The sequence below is a fragment of the Hylobates moloch genome, unplaced genomic scaffold (assembly GCF_009828535.3).
Source record: "Hylobates moloch isolate HMO894 unplaced genomic scaffold, HMol_V3 SCAFFOLD_21, whole genome shotgun sequence".
NCBI classification, from domain to species: domain Eukaryota; kingdom Metazoa; phylum Chordata; class Mammalia; order Primates; family Hylobatidae; genus Hylobates; species Hylobates moloch.
The window spans coordinates 26,353,447-26,372,590 of NW_026652296.1; the positions used below are offsets into that span (position 1 = coordinate 26,353,447).

At 40.7% G+C, this 19,144-nt stretch overlaps 1 protein-coding gene across 4 annotated transcripts in view; it reads right to left on the reverse strand.

Moving 5' to 3' along the window:
* The window catches only part of ITCH (itchy E3 ubiquitin protein ligase), a 170,613-nt gene that overhangs the window by 89,013 nt on the left and 62,456 nt on the right, over window positions 1-19,144 (reverse strand). For all 4 annotated transcript variants that reach the window (XR_009211553.1, XR_009211554.1, XM_032141887.2 and 1 more), the window contains 3 exons: window positions 7,063-7,220; window positions 5,096-5,285; window positions 2,814-2,909 (listed from right to left, as the gene is read on the reverse strand). Coding sequence is in view for 2 of the 4 variants with exons in the window: in XM_032141887.2 (XP_031997778.1) it covers window positions 2,814-2,909; window positions 5,096-5,285; window positions 7,063-7,220 (444 nt within the window). In the remaining 2 variants the exon portion in view is untranslated. The remainder of the gene's footprint in view (window positions 1-2,813; window positions 2,910-5,095; window positions 5,286-7,062; window positions 7,221-19,144) is intronic.

Consider the following 19,144-nt stretch of genomic DNA (forward strand, 5'->3'; position numbering starts at 1 on the left):
AAAATGCAATACATATTTAGTGAATAAGTCTCAAACAGTCATTAAGTTTTGAGTTTCTTTTCAATGTTGTTTTTACTGTTTCAATCATAATAGGGACACAAATTGAATATATAGCTTTGGACAGATATCAAAAAGCACTTTTTGGCCAGGTGCAGTGGCTCACACCTGTGATCCCAGCACTTTGGGAGGCCAAAGCAGGCAGATCACTTGAGGTCAGGAGTTCAAGACCAGCCTGGCCAACAGGGTGAAGTCCCATCTCTACTAAAAATACAAAAAATTAGCCAGGTGTGGTGGCATGGATCTGTAGTCCCAGCTACGCGGGAGGCTGAGCAGGAGAACTGCTTGAACCTGTGAGGTGGGGGCTGCAGTGAGCCAAGATCATGCCAATACACTCCAGCCTGGACAACTGAGCGAGTCTCCGTCTCGAGAAAACAAAACAAAAAAAAACAAAACACACACACACACACACACAATTTTTCGCAAGAACACAACTTCCTACCTATCTTTTTTTTTTTTTTTGAGACAGAGTTTCCCTCTTGTTGCCCAGACTGGAGTGCAATGGCGCGATCTTGGCTCACCGCAACCTCTGCCTCTCTGGTTCAAGCGATTCTCCTGCCTCAGCCTCCTAAGTAGCTGGGATTACAGGCATGCATCATCACACTTGGCTAATTTTGTATTTTTAGTAGAAACGGGGTTTCTCCATGTTGGTCAGGCGGGTCTCGAACTCCTGACCTCAGGTGATTCGCCCACCTCGGCCTCCCAAAGTGCTGGGATTACAGGCGTGAACCACCACGCCCAGCCCACTTCCTATGATTTTAAATGGGTACAAAATATGTAAGTAAACATTGATACAAATGTTCTAAATAAAACATTTGAAACGATTGTGTTGATTATGAACATAATTCATAACTGAATTGAATGACTTCACGATTTCTACCTGCTTGGTTATTTAGGGTGGTTTCCAATATTCTGGTGTTATATAAATAATAAAATAATGAATATTCTTAATGCAGCAAATTGTTTCTTCCTTTGAATTGTTTCTTTAGGATAAATTTCACAGAGAGGATTATGAAGGGTAAGTATTAATACATAATTATGGTGGGCAGATGCAGGGAGGATGACGGGGGCTGGCTCTGTTGCCCAGGAGTACAGTGGCACAATCACAGCTCACTGTAATCTTGAACTCCAGGGCTCAACAGATCCTCCCACTTCAGACTCCTGATTAACTAGGACTACAGGTACATGCCACCATGCCCAGCTAATTTTTTTTTCTTTCTATAGCGATGGGGTCTCACTGTGCTGCCCAGGCTGGTCTCAAACTCCTGGCCTCAAGCGCCCATCCTACCTTGGCCTCCCAAAGTGCTAGGATTTCAGGCATCAGCCACTGTGCCCAGCCCCAGCAGCAATTAATAACGTAAAGTTCCTCACCAACACTTGATATTATCTGCTAATTTAATAACTAAAACAGTACCTTTTCAGGGTATATTTCCTTCAGATTACTAACAAGGTTAAGTATTTTTCCATGTATGCTACTGACTTTCCTCTGGATTAAAAAATATTTTTTCTTCAATTATTTTATAGAATGTTTTTTGTTTGTTTGTTTGTTTTTTAACGGAGTCTTGATCTGTCACCAGGCTGGAGTGCAGTGGCGCAATCTCGACTCACTGCAACCTCCGCCTCCCAGGTTCAAGCCATTCTCCTGCCTCAGCCTCCAGAGTAGCTGGGACTACAGGCGCGCGCCACAGCGCCCAGCTAATTTTTGTATTTTTAGTAGAGATGGGGTTTCACCATGTTTGCTAGGATGGTCTCGATCTCTTGACCTCATGATCCACCTACCTCAGCCTCCCAAAGTGCTGGGATTACAGGCGTGAGCCACCTGCCTGGATTATAATGTTAATGTTAAAGGCTTAACACCATGTATTAATATATCCTTAACTTTCCCAATTAATTTGAAATGATTTTGCCATTATAGTTTTTTAAATATAATAAGAACTTTATTTTAATATATGACGGGGCTCTAATTCTTATTCATTTAAATAATTACTCTTGAAGAAACTAATACTCAAACTACAGTATTAGTAAACAGGTAAACAGTTTAGACAAGAATAGTTAAGGAAATTTTTTTTTTTTTTTGAGACGGAGTCTTGCTCTGTCACCCAGGCTGGAGTGCAGTGGCGAGATCTCGGCTCACTGCAAGCTCCGCCTCCCGGGTTCATGCCATTCTCCTGCCTCAGCCTCCTGAGTAGCTGGGACTATAGGCACGCACCACCATGCCTGGCTAATTTTTTTTTTTTTTTTGGTATATTTAGTAGAAACGGGGTTTCACCACGTTAGCCAGGATGGTCTCAATCTCCTGAGCTCGTGATCCTCCCACCTCGGCCTCCCAAAGTGCTGGGATTACAGGCGTAAGCCACTGCACCCAGCCCACCTAAGGAATCTTTAGGTCAGAAATGAGTGAAAATAGGGCCAGGCGTGATGGCTCACGCCTGTAATCCCAGCACTTTGGGAGGCCAACGTGGGAGGATGGCTTGAGCTCAGGAGTTCAAAACCAGCCTGGGTGACATAGCAAGATGTTGTTTCTATAAAATAAAGAAAAGAAGAAAGAAATATGAGTGAAAACAAAAATCGTTTATGAGGCTCTGAATTAATCAGCTGTCTGGCTCTCTTCTTTCTAATTTGTACTTACCACAAAACAAAGTGGACAGAGAAAGGGCTGACAAGAAAAAGCAAAAGAGAAATGTGGGGAAGATTATACAGATGTAATCCACAATTCTGACTAAATAAAATTATTCTTTTTAAATTCGGATACTTACCCAGGAGGTAGAGGTTCTGGTCTATCCCATGTTGTTCTTTTCTCAACATGATCTACATAGTAAACTCGCCCATGCTGGTCCACTCTCTGCTCCCAACTTAAATACAAAATTAAAAGGCTGGTAAAATACTTGCATGAGTTACTTGGCTTTTTAATCCTGTCTTTGCATTTCCATTAAATGACCATTATTGAACTGAGGCAAATAAGGAAGTCAGTTTAGAAAGATGATACAAATACAATTTAGGAATAAAGTGAAGAAATGTAATCTTCAGGCAGTGGCACACAGTGAATTCAATCTCTTCTATGCAAGTATCTGCTCTAGGAGAAAACATATTCCTAAAGAGGCTTGAGGTCGGTCTACCTAGGATACCAAAGTCACTCTCAATCAGGGTATAATCAGGATTTGAGTGGAAAGAAATGGCCGGGTGCAGTGGCTCGCACCTGTAATCCCAACACTTTGGGAGGCTGAGACGGGTGGATTACTTGAGGTCAGGAGATCAAGACCAGCCTGGCCAACATGGTGAAACCCCATTTCTACTGAAAATACAAAAATTAGCTGGGCATGATGGTGGGCACCTGTAGTCCCAACTACTCAGGAGGCTGAGGCAGGAGAATCACTTTAACCTGGGAGGCAGAGGTTGCAGTGAGCCAAGATTGCACCATTGCACTCCAGCCTGGACAACAGAGTGAGACTCCATCTCAAAAAAAAAAAAAAAAAAAAAAAAAAATTAGCTGGGCATGGTGGCAAGTGACTGTAATCCCAGCTACTCGGGATGCTAAGGCAGGAGAATCACTTGAACCTGGAAGGCGGAGGTTACAGTGAGCTAAGATCCCACCACTGCACTACAGTTTGGGAAACAGAGCAAGATTTCATCTCAAACAAAAAATAAACAAGAAAAAATTACACCTGTGTGTGTTAAAAACAATCTATGAACATAATCTTAAAATAATCAGTAGAGATTAAAATGGGATTATAAGCACAAATTTTCTCAGTTTTCTGAATTATCTATCACTTTGCTATAATGATTTTTCTTTTTTTCCCCAAGATGGAGTTTTGCTCTTGTTGCCCAGGCTGGAGTGCAGTGGCCTGATCTTGGCTCACTGCAACCTCTGTCTCCCAGGTTCAAGCAATTCTCCTGCCTCAGCCTCCCGAGTAGCTGGGATTACAGGTGCCCGCCACCACACCCAGCTAATTTTTTGTATTTTTAGTAGAGATGGGGTTTCAGCATGTTGGCCAGGCTGGTCTTGAACTCCTGACCTCAGGTGATCAGCCCGCCTCGGCCTCCCAAAATGCTGGGATTACAGGCGTGAGCCATCGTGCCCAGCCTATAATGATTTTCTGATGAAAAAAATATTTTGATATTAAAAAGGGATTTTCTTCCCCCTTACAGAAAAAGGCAATTGGAATTAGGTGATTATTTTATTAATTGGCCTTGGTTAACCTTCAGGGTCCTTGGATGAAAAAATATATTTTTCCACTTTGCCCTGAAGATTTCAAATATGGTGTGTTTTCCTTGTTCATTTTGACTCCAGATCCCCCAAAATCAGTTACAATAACATAAAAACAGTTGGCTGGGTGCGTTTGCTCACGTCTGTAATTCCAGCACTTTCGGAGGTTGAGGTGGGCGGATCACTTGAGATCAGGAGTTCGAGACCAGTCTGGCCAACATGGTGAAATCCCCTCTCTACTAAAAATACAAAAATTAGCTGGGCTTGGTAGTGCACACCTGTAATCCTAGCTACTAGGGAGGCTAAGGCAGGAGAATTACTTGAACCCAGGGGGCGGAGGTCGCAGTGAGCCAAGATCACACCACTGCACTCCAGCCTGGGAGACAGAGCAAGACTCCATCTCAAAAAAAAAAAGAAATTAAAAAACAGTCATCGGCCGGGCGTGGTAGCTCACGCTTGTAATCCCAGCACTTTGGGAGGCCGAGGCGGGCGGATCACGAGGTCAGGAGATCGAGACCACGGTGAAACCCCGTCTCTACTAAAAATACAAAAAAATTAGCCGGGCGTGGTGGCGGGCGCCTGTAGTCCCAGCCACTCGGAGAGGCTGAGGCAGGAGAATGGCGTGAACCCGGGAGGCGGAGCTTGCAGTGAGCCAAGATTGCACCACTGCACTCCAGCCTGGGCGACAGAGCGAGACTCTGTCTCAAAAAAAAAAAAAAAAAAAAAAGTCATCAAAACAATGGAGTTTACTGTTGTTTACTGTTATTTTCCTTATTAATAAGTAGGCTTATGAAGAATCCTAAAGACAACATATGTTAATTTAAAGTTACTCACCCAGGTGGCAAGGGAGCTTGAGTTACAGGATTTAATGGCCTAGGGCCTGAGCCTCCAGTTATAGTAAGAGGAATTATTAATCCAGATGTTGCTCCTTCAGATGTATTTGTATTTGTATTTGCCGGCGGCAAAGAGCCTGTACTAGACCCATCACTTTCAGAAGTGGCAGATGGTGAACCATTGACAGATGCTATAAAAGATTTGGGGAAAATAGGAAAAGAATCTTTTATTTTCTAAAATTCAGGATAGAATTTTAACTGTAAAAAATAAAAGGCAGATGATAAATATAAAACTTAAGATGTAGATGCACAGGTGAAAATTACTTAAAGAAATAAGTAATGGGAAATGACAAACGCTGACAGTTAATAGGCTTGTTTACTTTTTCGGTCCTGTCTACCCCTATGTCCTATTATTAATTATGCAGCATGTACAGGTTCTCTGATCTCCTGATGTCACTGGAAATAAAAACTTTTAGAATAGGAAATTATTAATATTCCTGGGTATTTTAAGTTCATTTATTAATTTTCCAGCTCCTTAAAACTGCTTTCCTGTGAAACCCTGCAGATTACAGACCAATTTTTGATGTTGGTTATAATATGGAAGGTCTGATAAGCAATAACATTCTTACAAATAGTTACTGGTCATATATTACACCTTTAAGAAATACTTGTGGACAAAACAATGTCTAGAGGGAGTCACCAAGATTATAATAAAGACATCTTAAAGACTCAGAATATACTATTAATCAAATTATCTATAAAAGGGAAAGATGTGGCTGCAATGGCTTACGCCTGTAATTCCCACACTTTGGGAGGCCGAGGCAGGAGGATCACTTTCAGCTTAGGAGCTCCAGACCAGCCTGGGCAACGTGGCAAAACTCCATCTCTACAAAAAATATAAATATTTAGCCAGGCATTGGTGGCTCGTGACTGTGGTACCAGCTACTCGGGAGGCTGAGGCTAGAGAATCACTTGAGACTGGGAAGCAGAGGTGGCAGTGAGCTGAGATGTCACCACATTCCAGTCTGGGTGACATAGTGAGACCTTGTCTCAAAAAATAAAAAAAATAAAAAGGAGAAGATATATAATTGAATAGAAATTCAATTAAGAAAATGATTTGCAGAGAACTAATGTACTTTTCTAGTAATATTTGGTTTAACGACACTGCATTCCCTGCCCACATATTAACAGAGAGAAACAATAAAAGGTAAGATTAAAGATTTGTTCTGGCTATCAGAGAAGTGGATAGTCTAACTGTAGGTGTTCACATTTTTACTACCTAAAATATGCTTGTTTGTTGTGTATTTTTTATTTAAAATCTGGGCCATTTAGCATTATTGGGTTTTCGTTTACTAACTTTTTAAAGGATATACTGGGAATAAGCAACCAAATCCTTGAGTTATTTAATACATTTACGTTATAGTTACAAACCATGTAAGAAAGGTACAACATTATTGCCATGTTATCTGTACCGCCTATACTTTATATTATGCACATGTCATTTTCATTCTCAATAGAGCACTGCCTCAGTAATGTCACCTTGAACAAAAACTTAGGAAAAAGGCACTTTTGGTTACCTACAGAAAGATCATTCTTTTCCAAAATCTTAAATGCAAAAATAGACGCAGAAAATTCACCTAACAGGAAGGGGAACATCACACTCCGGGGACTGTTGTGGGGTTGGGGGAGGGGGGAGGGACAGCATTAGGAGATATACCTAATGCTAAATGATGAGTTAATGGGTGCAGGAAATCAACGTGGCACATGGATACATATGTAACAAACCTGCACATTGTGCACATGTACCCTAAAACCCAAAGTATAATAAAAAAATAAATAGATAAATAAAGAAAGAAAGAAAGAAAGAAAGAAAGAAAGAAAATTCACCTAAAAGAATTTCCTGACACCTGAGGATTAATTGCCAACCAGGACATTATTTACGAGAGTATTGACAGCTGGAATACAAACCTGGTCTACGTGGGGTGGGTGGTGGTGGTCGTGAAGGTCTTGGAGGTCTAGAAGGTTTAAAACCACCATTTGAGAGCGATGGAGAATTACTCCCACTGACTCTCCTATTTTCACCAGCTCCTGCATCTTCGGGGTCATCTGATTCATTTGTGCTCACTCTGGGTAAGAAGAGGGGAAAAGGAAGGGGGAGAGGAAAATAATGAATATTCCTTGAATTTAAGAAAAAAACAGCAGGAAGATGAAACTTCTAAGTTTTTAAGAGCTTCAAAAAAGCTTTTTAATTTTTGGTCAGTCTTATTAAATACATAAAGAGCCTTTGGGTAGAATCCTATATAACCCCAGAGTTCATCTAGAGATAGAGTGATGGGTTGTCCAAGGGCATAGGAACACTTGCGGCCATTCAGAACTATTAGGTATGCTGGTTCATATTTCAAATAAGCCCTCAGAAGGCCCTATATCAACAGGAACAAAGTCAAGTTCTCGAAATCCTTATAAAGGGCACTACTTTATCACAAGCACAGATAACTTTACCATTGTTGTTTCTTGGTTTCCACTGGCTATTAATATTAATTCAAGTTTGAGGCAGGTCTGGTTTTCCCACGCTAGGAGAACAAAGTGCACGTATTTCCCAGGGACTAGGCCCTGATATCCCCCAGCTCAGTACAATGGTACACAAAATGTTCAAAGCCAATGACTTGGAGTAGAAGTACCCACAGACCTTTTTTTAAAGGAGCTGTCATTTCTTCAAAGCAATGACATCAACTGGAGGGACAGAAAGGAGGGAAGAACACTAACAGGAAATGTCAGACTGAAAGCTACTGCTACTGTTGGCTAAATATAGTTGATTCCTTTTCCTTCCAGAGGGGCTCTAGTCATAGATTAGAAACAAGGGCATAAGTAGCCAGTCTGCAGATGTCTCAGCCAAGGCTCTGGTATGTACTACCTCCAAACCACTACACAGTACTAACCCATACTCCTAAGAATTTCAGAATAAGCCTGAACAAAATAAAATCAAATAGAGTCAACTAACAGAGGCTGGGTGCTGTGGCTCACGCTTGTAATTGCAGCACCTTGGGAGGCTGAGGTGAAAGAATCACTTAAGCGCAGGAGTGAGAGATCAGCCTGGGCAACATGACAAGACCCTGTCTGTACAAAAAAATTTAAAAAGTAGCTGGGCATGGCAGGGCACGACTGTAGTCGAAGCTACTCAGGAGGCTGAGGTGGGAGGATTGTTTGAATCTGGGACGTGGAGGTTGCAGTGAGCTGAGCTTGCGCCACTGCACTCCAACCTAAGAGACAGAGTGAGACCCTGTCTCAAACAAAACAAAGAAACAGAGAGGCAGTACCATGTATTAATTTTTTTTCTGTAAAACATGTATTGCAATGATTTTTAATAAAAACTGTATAACATGATGTTTTGATATACATAGTGAAAAAAATTACTACAGTCAAGCTAATTAACATCTCTCTCTCCTCACATAGTTTTTTTCTTTTTCCTTTTTTTTTTTTTTTTTTTTTTTGAGACAGGGTCTCATTCCATCGCCCAGGCTGGAGTGCAGTGGTGTGATCTCAGCTCACTGCAACGTTCACCTCCCAGGTTCTAGCAGTTCTCATGCCTCAGCCTCCCAAGTAGGTAGGACTACAGGCGCCTGCCACCACGTGCAGGTAATTCTTTTGTGTATTTTGTAGAGACAGGGTTTCGCCATGTTGCCCAGGCTGGTCTTGAATTCCTGACCTCAAGCAATCTTGGCCTCCCAAAGTGCTACAATTACAGGCATGAGCCACTGCACACCAGTCCTCATATTTTAAAAGACATTTTCAAACTATGTACCACAGAAATCCTTTAGGGCCTTTCTATTCAAAGTGTGGTCTTTAAACCAAAAGGACAAGCACTATACAGGAGCTTGTCATAAATGCACAATCTTCAAAACTATTCTAGACCTACTATATCAGAGCTAGCATTTTAACAAGATCCCCGGATTATATATGTGGACAGTAAGGTATGACAAGCACTACTTTGGGGGTTCCCCAAATGCTTATAATAGAGGGAACACCTCAGTAATTGGCAGTCAGCACCTGATTAGTGTTGAGTACCTGCAGAACATGGTCTGAATGCAGGAAGAGTCAGCTTTGACACTGCTTCCCTTCTTCTAAGTGAGGTTTCCAAAACCATTTTAAGACTGCATATTGCCTCTCCATGCTATTTTAAGACGCTCCTAACTAGTTTGAAAGAAGAGTTCCTGCTGCTTTTTAAATAACAGATAACAACTAGTAGAATAGACCAGAAATTGGGAAATTAAGGTTTCTAGCTCTGACTCTGCTACTGATGAGTTACGTGACCCAAGACTGCATCCTAAAATGTATTATCTTGACTATAAGATTCCTAAAAATCTTTCAGCTAGAAAATTCATACTAAATTGCACATTCAGTGCTAGACAAGTTTTAGGGATATGTGAGGGAGGGGGAACATTCAGTGCATGAGATAAACCTACAATGATAAAGGTACAGCAGAAACAGGATTCCAAAAATGCTATGATTTGTTGCTGGGGATTAAAATTTGGGGAATTTTAACATCAATGCTGTGCACCCTTCTAACATTTTGATCTCAATTTTTCAATGGAGTTATCTGATGACCCGTACAACTCCTTAAATTTCCTTGATACTTAGAATTGTTCCTCTTCCTAGATCTTGAACTCTAAACTCCCTCTAACTACAACTTCCTATTTATTCTACCTGTCTCCTACAGTATGTTTTATTCAGTCTCATCACAACCTTCAACTCCCCCCACAATCTTTACATTTCATCAGTTCACTTCACGCCTCACTTGGACTTCATCATAGGCTACTTTCCCTAGTAGTTTCAATTCCTTCACCCTTGCCCAACTGCTTCCCCTCCCAGAAATTCTTCCACCACAACTAACCCCTCATCTACTTTTTCCACTACTATTCTCTCAGACCAACAAGTAATGCTGGAGAATGTTCCAGTTGAGAAGTCAGGTGTATTTTAATGGAGTAAATAAACTAAGTAAAGTAGCATATTAAAGGGCAGGCTGCTCTACAAATGATTCTAATAAATTTTCCACTGGGCCCAGTAAAGAAAAGGTCGGAGGTTTTCACTTCCAATTATTAAAGACAAAAACTGTTTTCTCCCCTCTTATTAAAAAGAAGAAATCGGCCAGGCGCAGTGGCTCACGCCTGTAATTCCAGCACTTTAAGAGGCCAAGGTGGACATATCACTTGAGGTCAGGAGTTTGAGACTAGCCTGGCTTATATGGCGAAACCCCATCTCTACTAAAAATACAAAAACTAGCTGGGTATGGTGGCATGCGCCTGTAGTCCCAGCTACTTGGGAGGCTGAGCTGGGAGGATCGCTTGAATCCAAGAGGCTGAGGTTGTGGTGAGCGGAGATTGCGCCACTGCACTCCAGCATGGGCAACAGAGCAAGACTCTGTCTCAAAAAAGAAACCAAAAACAAACAAACAAAAAAATCACAGCTCAAGACTCCTGGGAGCTAGGGAATTATAAATGACGGATGACTTTGACAACCTAGTAGTAAAACCATGGGTTTAATGAGATTCGTGTGCTGGTATTAAAATTAATGGGAATAAAGAAATTAATAATTTGGTAGGACAAAAATCTCTAAGTCCTATACAATCATACAGACCTAGGCAAAAGATAGAAAAAAATTAAAATTGTGCTTCTGTCTATATATTTGTATTTATAGAGTATTCAAATACCTAAAACTGGATTATGTCAAACAGACCAAGCCAACATTGGCTACAGTTGACATTATTCAACAACTTCAATTGGGTTATCTATACTGCTTAGAAATCAATCAGTTTCTACATCTCTAATCCACTCCTGGACCCATCCCCAGTGCCCCTTGCAAACCTTTTCCATCTCTTCAAATTGCTAATACCAATCTGTAGCTATCCCTGACTCTTCCTCTTCCCGAAAAATAATGATTATCTGCTATCCCTTAACTTTCTCCCATATCGTAAAATTTCTCTGTGCCACTAACCATCTTCATCTGTTTCCCATGTCTGAAAAAGTCTCTCTCCCTTTCTTCAAAGATGATTTGCCTATCATGTCCTGGATGGCAGACTATATCCTCTAGGACTGCCCAACATCTTTTAATGCTTTCTTGCATCTTCATTATATTCCTTTCTTATAGACTTTTTGTCTTACTCTACAAATATAATCAAGCACCCAAACCTAAAATGTTTCCTCAATCCTATCTGTTCCTCAAGCTGTTTCCCATTCCCCTTTCCTTCACTATACTCTTTTTTTAAATGCAGTTAATATAGTTAGTGCATTTTATTTTTTTTTCTCTTGGGGTTTTCCTCTGTCACCCAGGCTGGAGTGCCATGGCACAATCATGGTTTACTGCAGCCTCAGCCTCCCAGGCTCATGTAATCCTCCCGCCTCAGTCTCCTGAGTAGCTGGGAATACAGGCAGGCACCACCATACCCAGCTAATTTTTGTATGTTTTTGTAGAGACAAGGTCCTGCCATGTTGCCCATGCTAGTTTCAAACTCCAGGGTTCAGGCTATCTGCCCACTTCAGCCTCCCAAAATGCTGTGATTATAGACATGAGCCACTGCGCCTAGCCCCCATTTTAATTTTTAAAACAGACTTTCAAAGAACAAAAGTAACCTCTAATTATAAAATAAAAATTATCTGCCATCCTACATCCTGAAGATAATTACCACCAAGACACAGGACTATCTCTTGTCAGTCCTTTTCATTGGATGTGACTGCAATCACACACTGTATAATGGTTTCATATTCTGGGTGGGTTTTTATTTGGTTAGTTACTCAATACATATTGGGCATTTCCCCCAAATTATTGAAAATCATTTTGAATGACTGCAGAAAATTTTTGTAGTTTTTTGTAGAGACAGGGTTTATCCATGGTGACCAGAGTGGTCTTGAACTCCCGGGCTCAAGTGATCCACCCACCTCGGCCTCCCAAAGTGTTGTGATTACAGGCGTGAGCCACCATGCCCTGCCTGGATTTCTTATTTCTTTTAGACAGATTACAGAATAGAACAACCAAGTCAAAACATGCAAATATTTTGAAAGCTGAAAAATACTGGTTGCTTGTTTGTTTTTTTGAGACGAAGTCTTGCTCTTGTCCCCCAGGGTGCAATGGCACGATCTCGGCTCACTGCAACCTCCGCCTCCCGGGTTCAAGCGATTCTCCAGCCTCAGCCTCCCAAGTAGTTGGGAACATAGGCACCTGTCACCATGCCCGGCTAATTTTTGTATTTTTAGTAGAGACGGGGTTTCACCATGTTGGCCAGGCTGGTCTCAAACTCCTGACCTCAGGTGATCCACCTGCCTCGGCCTCCTAAAGTGCTGAGATTACAGGCGTGAGCCACTGCACCCGGCCTAAATAGTTTCTTTTTAATAGTGTTTTTTTGTTTGTTTTTGGTTCCTGAGACAGATTCTCGCTCTGTCACCCAGCCTGGAATGCAGTGGCATGATCTCAGCTCACTGCAACCTCCACCTCCCAGGTTCCACAGATTCTCCCGCCTCAGCCTTTTATATAGTTGGGACTACAGATGCAGGCTATCATTCTGGACTAATTTTTGTATTTTTAGTAGAGACGGGGTTTTGCCATGTCACCCAGGGTCTCGAACTCCTGGATTCAAGAAATCCACCTGCCTGGGCCTCCCAAAGGTACTGGGATTACAGGCATGAGCCACTGTGCCTGGCCCTAAAAAATAGTTTTAAAGGTAACAATCGACCTGTTCTCCCATTTGCTGGACATTTTCAAACTATGTACCGCAAAATAAAAACACCCATTTCACCATAAAGTTTTAAAATCTTTGCCAATTTGGTAAGCAAAAATGTTAATGCTTTTTAAAATTGAAGATGAACAATATTTCATATAATCACAGGTCATTAGAGTTTCTTCTTTCATGAACTATATATATGTTTTTTGTACATTTATCTATTATAAGGGAATAATTTTGCCTATTTTTAAGAGATCTTTACAACCTGAGAATACTGAGCATCTCATATTGGTTAAATATTTCCTTTGCTTTTGATAATACATTTTTAAATTATAAGAGTTTTATATTTCTATATAGCTAAATTTATTCAGCAATGAATTAACTATTCATATTTTCTTCTAGAGGTTTTAGTTTAATTTTTTAAAATCAATTTAAAAGTCAACATCGAATCTACTCTCATCTTGGGATAAGCTAAGGCATTAACCTGATTTTTCTTTTCTTTTTCCGAACAGCCAGTTTTCCCTAGCTTATTAATCTCAGAATTAATTCTCTTCTGCAGCGTTTGATAGTGTTAAATGTCCCATCTTTTTTTTTTTTTTTTTTTTTTTTGACATAGAATCTAATCTCGCTCTGTCGCCCAGGCTGGAGTGCAATGGCATCATCTCAGCTCACTGCAATCTCCACCTCCCGGGTTCAAGCAATTCTCCTGCCTCAGCCTCCTGAGTAGCTGGAATTACAGGCGCGTGCCACCACACCCGGCTAACTTTTTTCTGTATTTTTAGTAGAGATGGGGTTTCACCATGTTGGCCAGGCTGGTCTTGAACTCCTAACCTCAAGTGGTCCGCCCACCTCGGCCTCCCAAAGTGCTGAGATTACAGGAGTGAGCCACCGCCACCCGCCAACTGTCCCATCTTTTAAAAAACATTTTTCTCTTAATTTCTGTGACAGTGCTTTTGTAATCTTGTACTCCCACTTCTCATTATCCCTTTTTCTGTTTGTCCTCTTCCTACCATCCACTAAATATAGGTCTCTATGATTGTGTTCTTGTTCTCCTTTTCTTTCTCCACAGATTTTTCCCTAGGATCTCAAATTCCGTGATTTCTAAGGTTATCTCAGAGAATGATTCCCAAATCAATCTCTACTCTTTATCTCACTCTCATCCTCTAGTATCAAATTATCAACTAAATGCAGGAGATCTGGAACAACTCTCCTATCCCAAGGCCCTCCCTTTGTTCCTTTTTTTAAAGACAGTCTTGCTCTGTCACTCAAGTGCAATGACGCAAACACAGTTCACTGCAACTTTGAACTCCTGGGCTCAAGGGATCCTCCTGCCTTAGCCTCCCAAGTAGCTGGGACTACAGGAGCATGCTACCTCACCTGGCTAATTTTTTATTTTATGTAGAGATGGGGTCTCGCTTTGTCTCTCAGGCTGGTCTCAAACTCCTGGGGTGAGACAATCTTCCCTCTTGGGCCTCCCAAAAAGCACTGGGATTATAGGTGTTAGCCACCAAGCCCTGCCAGGTCCTCCCATCCCTCTAAACATTCCCTTCCTATGGTCTCCCCTCCTTCTTAGGTTTTGGTTCTATGAATGATACTGCTGTCTTTCCCAGGCAATTTTACATTTTTTCTCCCTGTGCCTCTTGACACTCAGTATCTAAGTCCTGTTGATCCCACTTTCACATTCTCCCTCTACTCTTCCACCATCATTGCCTCAGTTCTAGCCTTTGTTACCTCTCAATAGATTATTGTTAACAAATTTCCATATAGGACTTTCAACCTTCACTCACCACCATATAATCCAAACTATACACCACTGTCAAAATATTTTTTCTACAGAGTTCTGATCATGCAATCTCCTGTTCAAATATTTTAGGCTGGGCATGGTGACTCACGCCTGTAATCCCAGCACTTTGGGAGGCCAAGAAGGCCAAGATCACCTGAGGTCAGGAGTTCGACACCATCCTGGCCAACATGGTGAAACCCCATCTCTACTAAAAATACAAAAAATTAGCCAGGCCTAGTGGTGCACGCATGTAATCCCAGCTACTCAGAGGCTGAGGCAGGAGAATTGCTTGAACCTAGGAGGCAGAGGGTGCAGTGAGCCAAGATCGCGCCACTGCACTCCCATCTGGGAAGACATTCCTTTCCTTTAAAAAATAAAAAATAAAAAATTCTGTAAGTCTTTACTTGCAAACCTCCATCTGGTCCCAACCTATCTAACGATAAAAATAACATTTATTAATGGCTAAGCACTTACTTGTATATCATCCCAACTTCAGGTGGCAGTAAAGCATGATGGTTATAAGCTCAGGCTCTGAAAGTAAGGCAGTTCCAGGTTCAACTGTCCCACTTAACGCTATTAACTCAAGAAAGTTCCTTTCCCTTTCTAAGCCTGTTTTCTCATCACCTATAAAAATGAGACAACAGTACCTAACTCATAAACATTTAAGGACTAACTGAAGGAAGAAGAGACATGTTGAGCATAGTGTCTATCATATAAAGGCAAATAATTATAAATTGATTGATTCTACTCTCTAATCACCAAATGCCATTTCTCCCTTGAAATTACTGTTATCTTTAGCCAGATATTATGACTAAAGTTTTCCTACAAAACAACCTTGTTTTTCACCACCTTTGTTTTTCTTCTTTCCACTTAGAATTCCTTCTTCCCTCCAATTCCTCGAAGACATGCATATACAGCTTATAGCTCTGTTTTAAGGTCTTAGGTCAAATATTATTTCTTCCATTAAGGCTTTATACATTTTACTTTACACATTATTTAATTTACATCTTTTAAAACAATCATGTATTATTTTCTAATAATAAACATAAAAACAACAGTTCAAAAAAGAAACAAGATTCAAAGCAGCTCTCAAGTAAAAGGGTATGAGATTAAGACAGAGTGACAGTTCTAGAAAATTCTGCACGCTTGGACTTTGGGGAAACAGACTTCTTATATAATGAAAAATTATGTAAGTCTGTTTTTATTATGTTATTATTTCCCAGAATAGTTATAATTTGCAAAAACGTGTGTGTCTAACCATAGTGTTCTCAAAATGTAGACCCTGATCTAGCAGCATCAGCATCACATGGAAATGTGTTAGAAGTGCAAATCTTGAGTCCCACCCCAAACCTAATGAACCAAGTGATTCTAATGTGCTCTAAAGTTTGAGAGGCAAGGCCATACTAAAATAGTGCTGGCGGTTTATTTTATTTATTTTAATAAGTTTAAGTTCTTTAAGTAAAGTGTGAGGCTAAAACTAAAAACAGATTTTGAAAATCAATCTGGAAATCTATACAGTATACCGAATTGTCAGTGGAACCAAAACCACCATTGGCTTTGAAAAGCAATTAGCTGGCTGGGCATGGTGGCTCACACCTATAATCCCAGCACTTTGGGAGGTCCGAGGTGGGCGGATCACTTGAGGTCAGGAGTTCGAGACCAACCTGGCCAACATGGTGAAACCTCATCTCTACTAAAAATACAAAAAATTGGCTGGGCGTGGTGGTGCATGCCTATAATCCCAGCTACTTGAAAGGCTGAAGCAGGAGAATCACTTGAATCCGGGAGGTGGAGGTTGCAGTGAGCTGAGATCACGCCACTGCACTCCAGCCTGGGCAACAGAGCGAGACACAGTCTCAAACAAAAAAGAAAAAAAAGAAAAGCAATTAGCTGCTAATTATGTGCTACTACAACTTTGTTCCCCTATTCCACAATCTTACAAACATCTGCTAATTTCAACATACATATACATCTGACCTATAAATAAGTTCATAAATTATGGACAGGATAGAGAACCTCAGACAACCAAAATGCTATTATAGTACAATAAGGTCATAAATGTTCAAATCAAAGAATAACAATCAAGAAGGCACATGTGCTGGGCGTGGTGGCTCATGTCTGTAATCTCAACACTTTGGGAGGCCAAGGTAGGGCAAATGCTTCAGGCGAAAAGTTTGAGACCAGCCTGGGAAACAGCAAGAGCCTGTCTTTAAAATATAATAATAAATTTAAAAATAAAAAAAAAAGAACGCACATCTAATGACAAAATCTTGAAAATCAGGCACCAATAATCTTGGTACTGCATAAAAATAAACAAATAAATAAACAGAAGACAACACTGAGAAACATAAAACATCCAGACATGCTGTGGGGAAAACAGATCAACAAATACATTCATGATACAGACAGTGCTTGAATTAAGATCAAAAGCTAAAATAACCTAAGGCTATTAGTAAACTTCCTAAATGATAACTACGAGGATGGAGGGAAGGATGTGAAGCCCCTGTCCACTAGATATATACTTCCCTGCCTTTTAGTTTTATAGTCATGAGATCTGCAAACAAAAGCAAAGGAGAAAAGGCAGTCACAGCTATGACTACTACTCATTATTGTGTAGTAACATTTAAACAGCTTTTGACAGTTTACAAAATGCTTTTCAAACCCACCATCTCAAAGGTGTGTGTGCTCTGGAATAAAAGCTGATGCACAGGAACTTATGCTTAACACAAAAGACATACTCAAAGATTTGTCAGGCAGTCTCAGAAACCCAGAAGACATTGTTCCCCAAATTATTTATGACAATGATTCACTTAGGAAGATAAAAAGCATTGATTAAATAGCATTAAGTAGGGGATCCAGCAATGCCTTTATAATAAATTTAAAGATGTCCAGAGTACAAGTGGTTTGATGAAAATATTGTAAGAAAGAGACTTGCAGAAAACAAGCAAGCAACAACACATTGGCATAACAGAACCTTTTACATACCCACTTATTATGCAAAGATACAGGTTTATTGTGTAAAAGAAGAGGTAAATGACCAAAGCAAACTGAAATACTAAAACATTTTATGGGGGAACTTTCAGGAATTCAAGAAATCTTCTACTAAATATAATAATACTAAAAAAAAGACATGAGACATAATAGTAGACTTCAGTCTACAGATATTTATGTAATTTTTTAAATGTGTCCTAATGCTTCTTTTTTTTTTTTTTTTTTTTTTGAGACAGGGTCTAACTGTCATCACTCTGAGTACAGCGGCATGATCTCAGCTCACTGATCTCCCCAGCTCAAGCGATCCTCCCACTTTGGGCACCCTCTCCACTCCAACAGCTGGGACTACAGGCACGTGCCACCAGGCCTATTGTTTTTTAATTTTAATTTTTTTGCTTTGTTTTGTTTTGTTTTCTGTAGAGATGAGGCCTCACTCAATTGCCCAGGCTGGTCTCAAACTCCTAGGCTCAAGTGATCCTCCTATCTTGGCCTCTCAAAGTGCTGGGATTACAGGTGTGAGCTACCATGTCCAGCCCCATTGATTTTAATCACAGTAAAGAATAAAAGTATCTGTTATTTTCTAGGCAAGAAGTTACTGCTCCTTAATATTCTACATCTTGTGAGATTAGTATAGATTATTCTTCGTCATAAGAATAGAGGCAGATACCTATTAGGTAAGACACAACAGCTTTATAAAATTTGATTTTCCTAAAGATCTTGATGAGTTGTCTTTAACTTTTTATTATGAAAACTTTCATATATTGGCCAGACGTGCTGGCTGATGCCTGTAATCCCAGCACTTTGGGAGGCCGAGGCAGGCGGATCACGAGGTCAGAAGAATGAGACCATCCTGGCCAACATGGTGAAACCCCATCTCTACTAAAAATACAAAAAATTAGCTGGGCGTCGTGGTGGGTGTAATCTCAGCTACTTGGGAGGCTGAGCCTGGAGAATCGCTTGAACCTGGGAGGCGGAGGTTGTAGTGAGCCAAAATCGTGCCACTGCACTCCAGCCTGGGCGACAGAGTGAGACGACATCTCAAAAAAAAAAAAAAAAAAAAAAAAACTTCCATATATCGGCCAGGCATGGCGGCTTATGCCTGTAATCCCAGCACTTTGGGAGGCTAAGGCAGGCAGATCACTTGAGATCAGGAGTTCAAGACCAGCCTGGCCAATATGGCAAAACCCCATCTCTTACTAAAAATACAAACAGCCGGGCATGGTGGTGTATGCCTATCTTGAGTAGTCCCAGCTACTCAAGAGGCTGAGGCAAGAGAATCGCTTGAACCTGGGAGATGGAGGTTGCAGTGAGCTGAGATCGCGCTCCTGCACCCCAGCCTGGGTGAAAGAGCGAGTCTCCATCTAAAAAAAAAAAACAAAACCCACAGATGACAAATGCAGATAGACTAATACAATAAACTCCCATGTACCTACCAGCACAGCTTCAACAACCATCAGTATTTTGTTCTACTTTCTTCACCTATCCTCCTCTGCAGCATCTGACACTGTAACATCCCATCTTTGTGGATAATTTTCCCTTACAGTCTCTGACATTACTTTTCTCGTTCT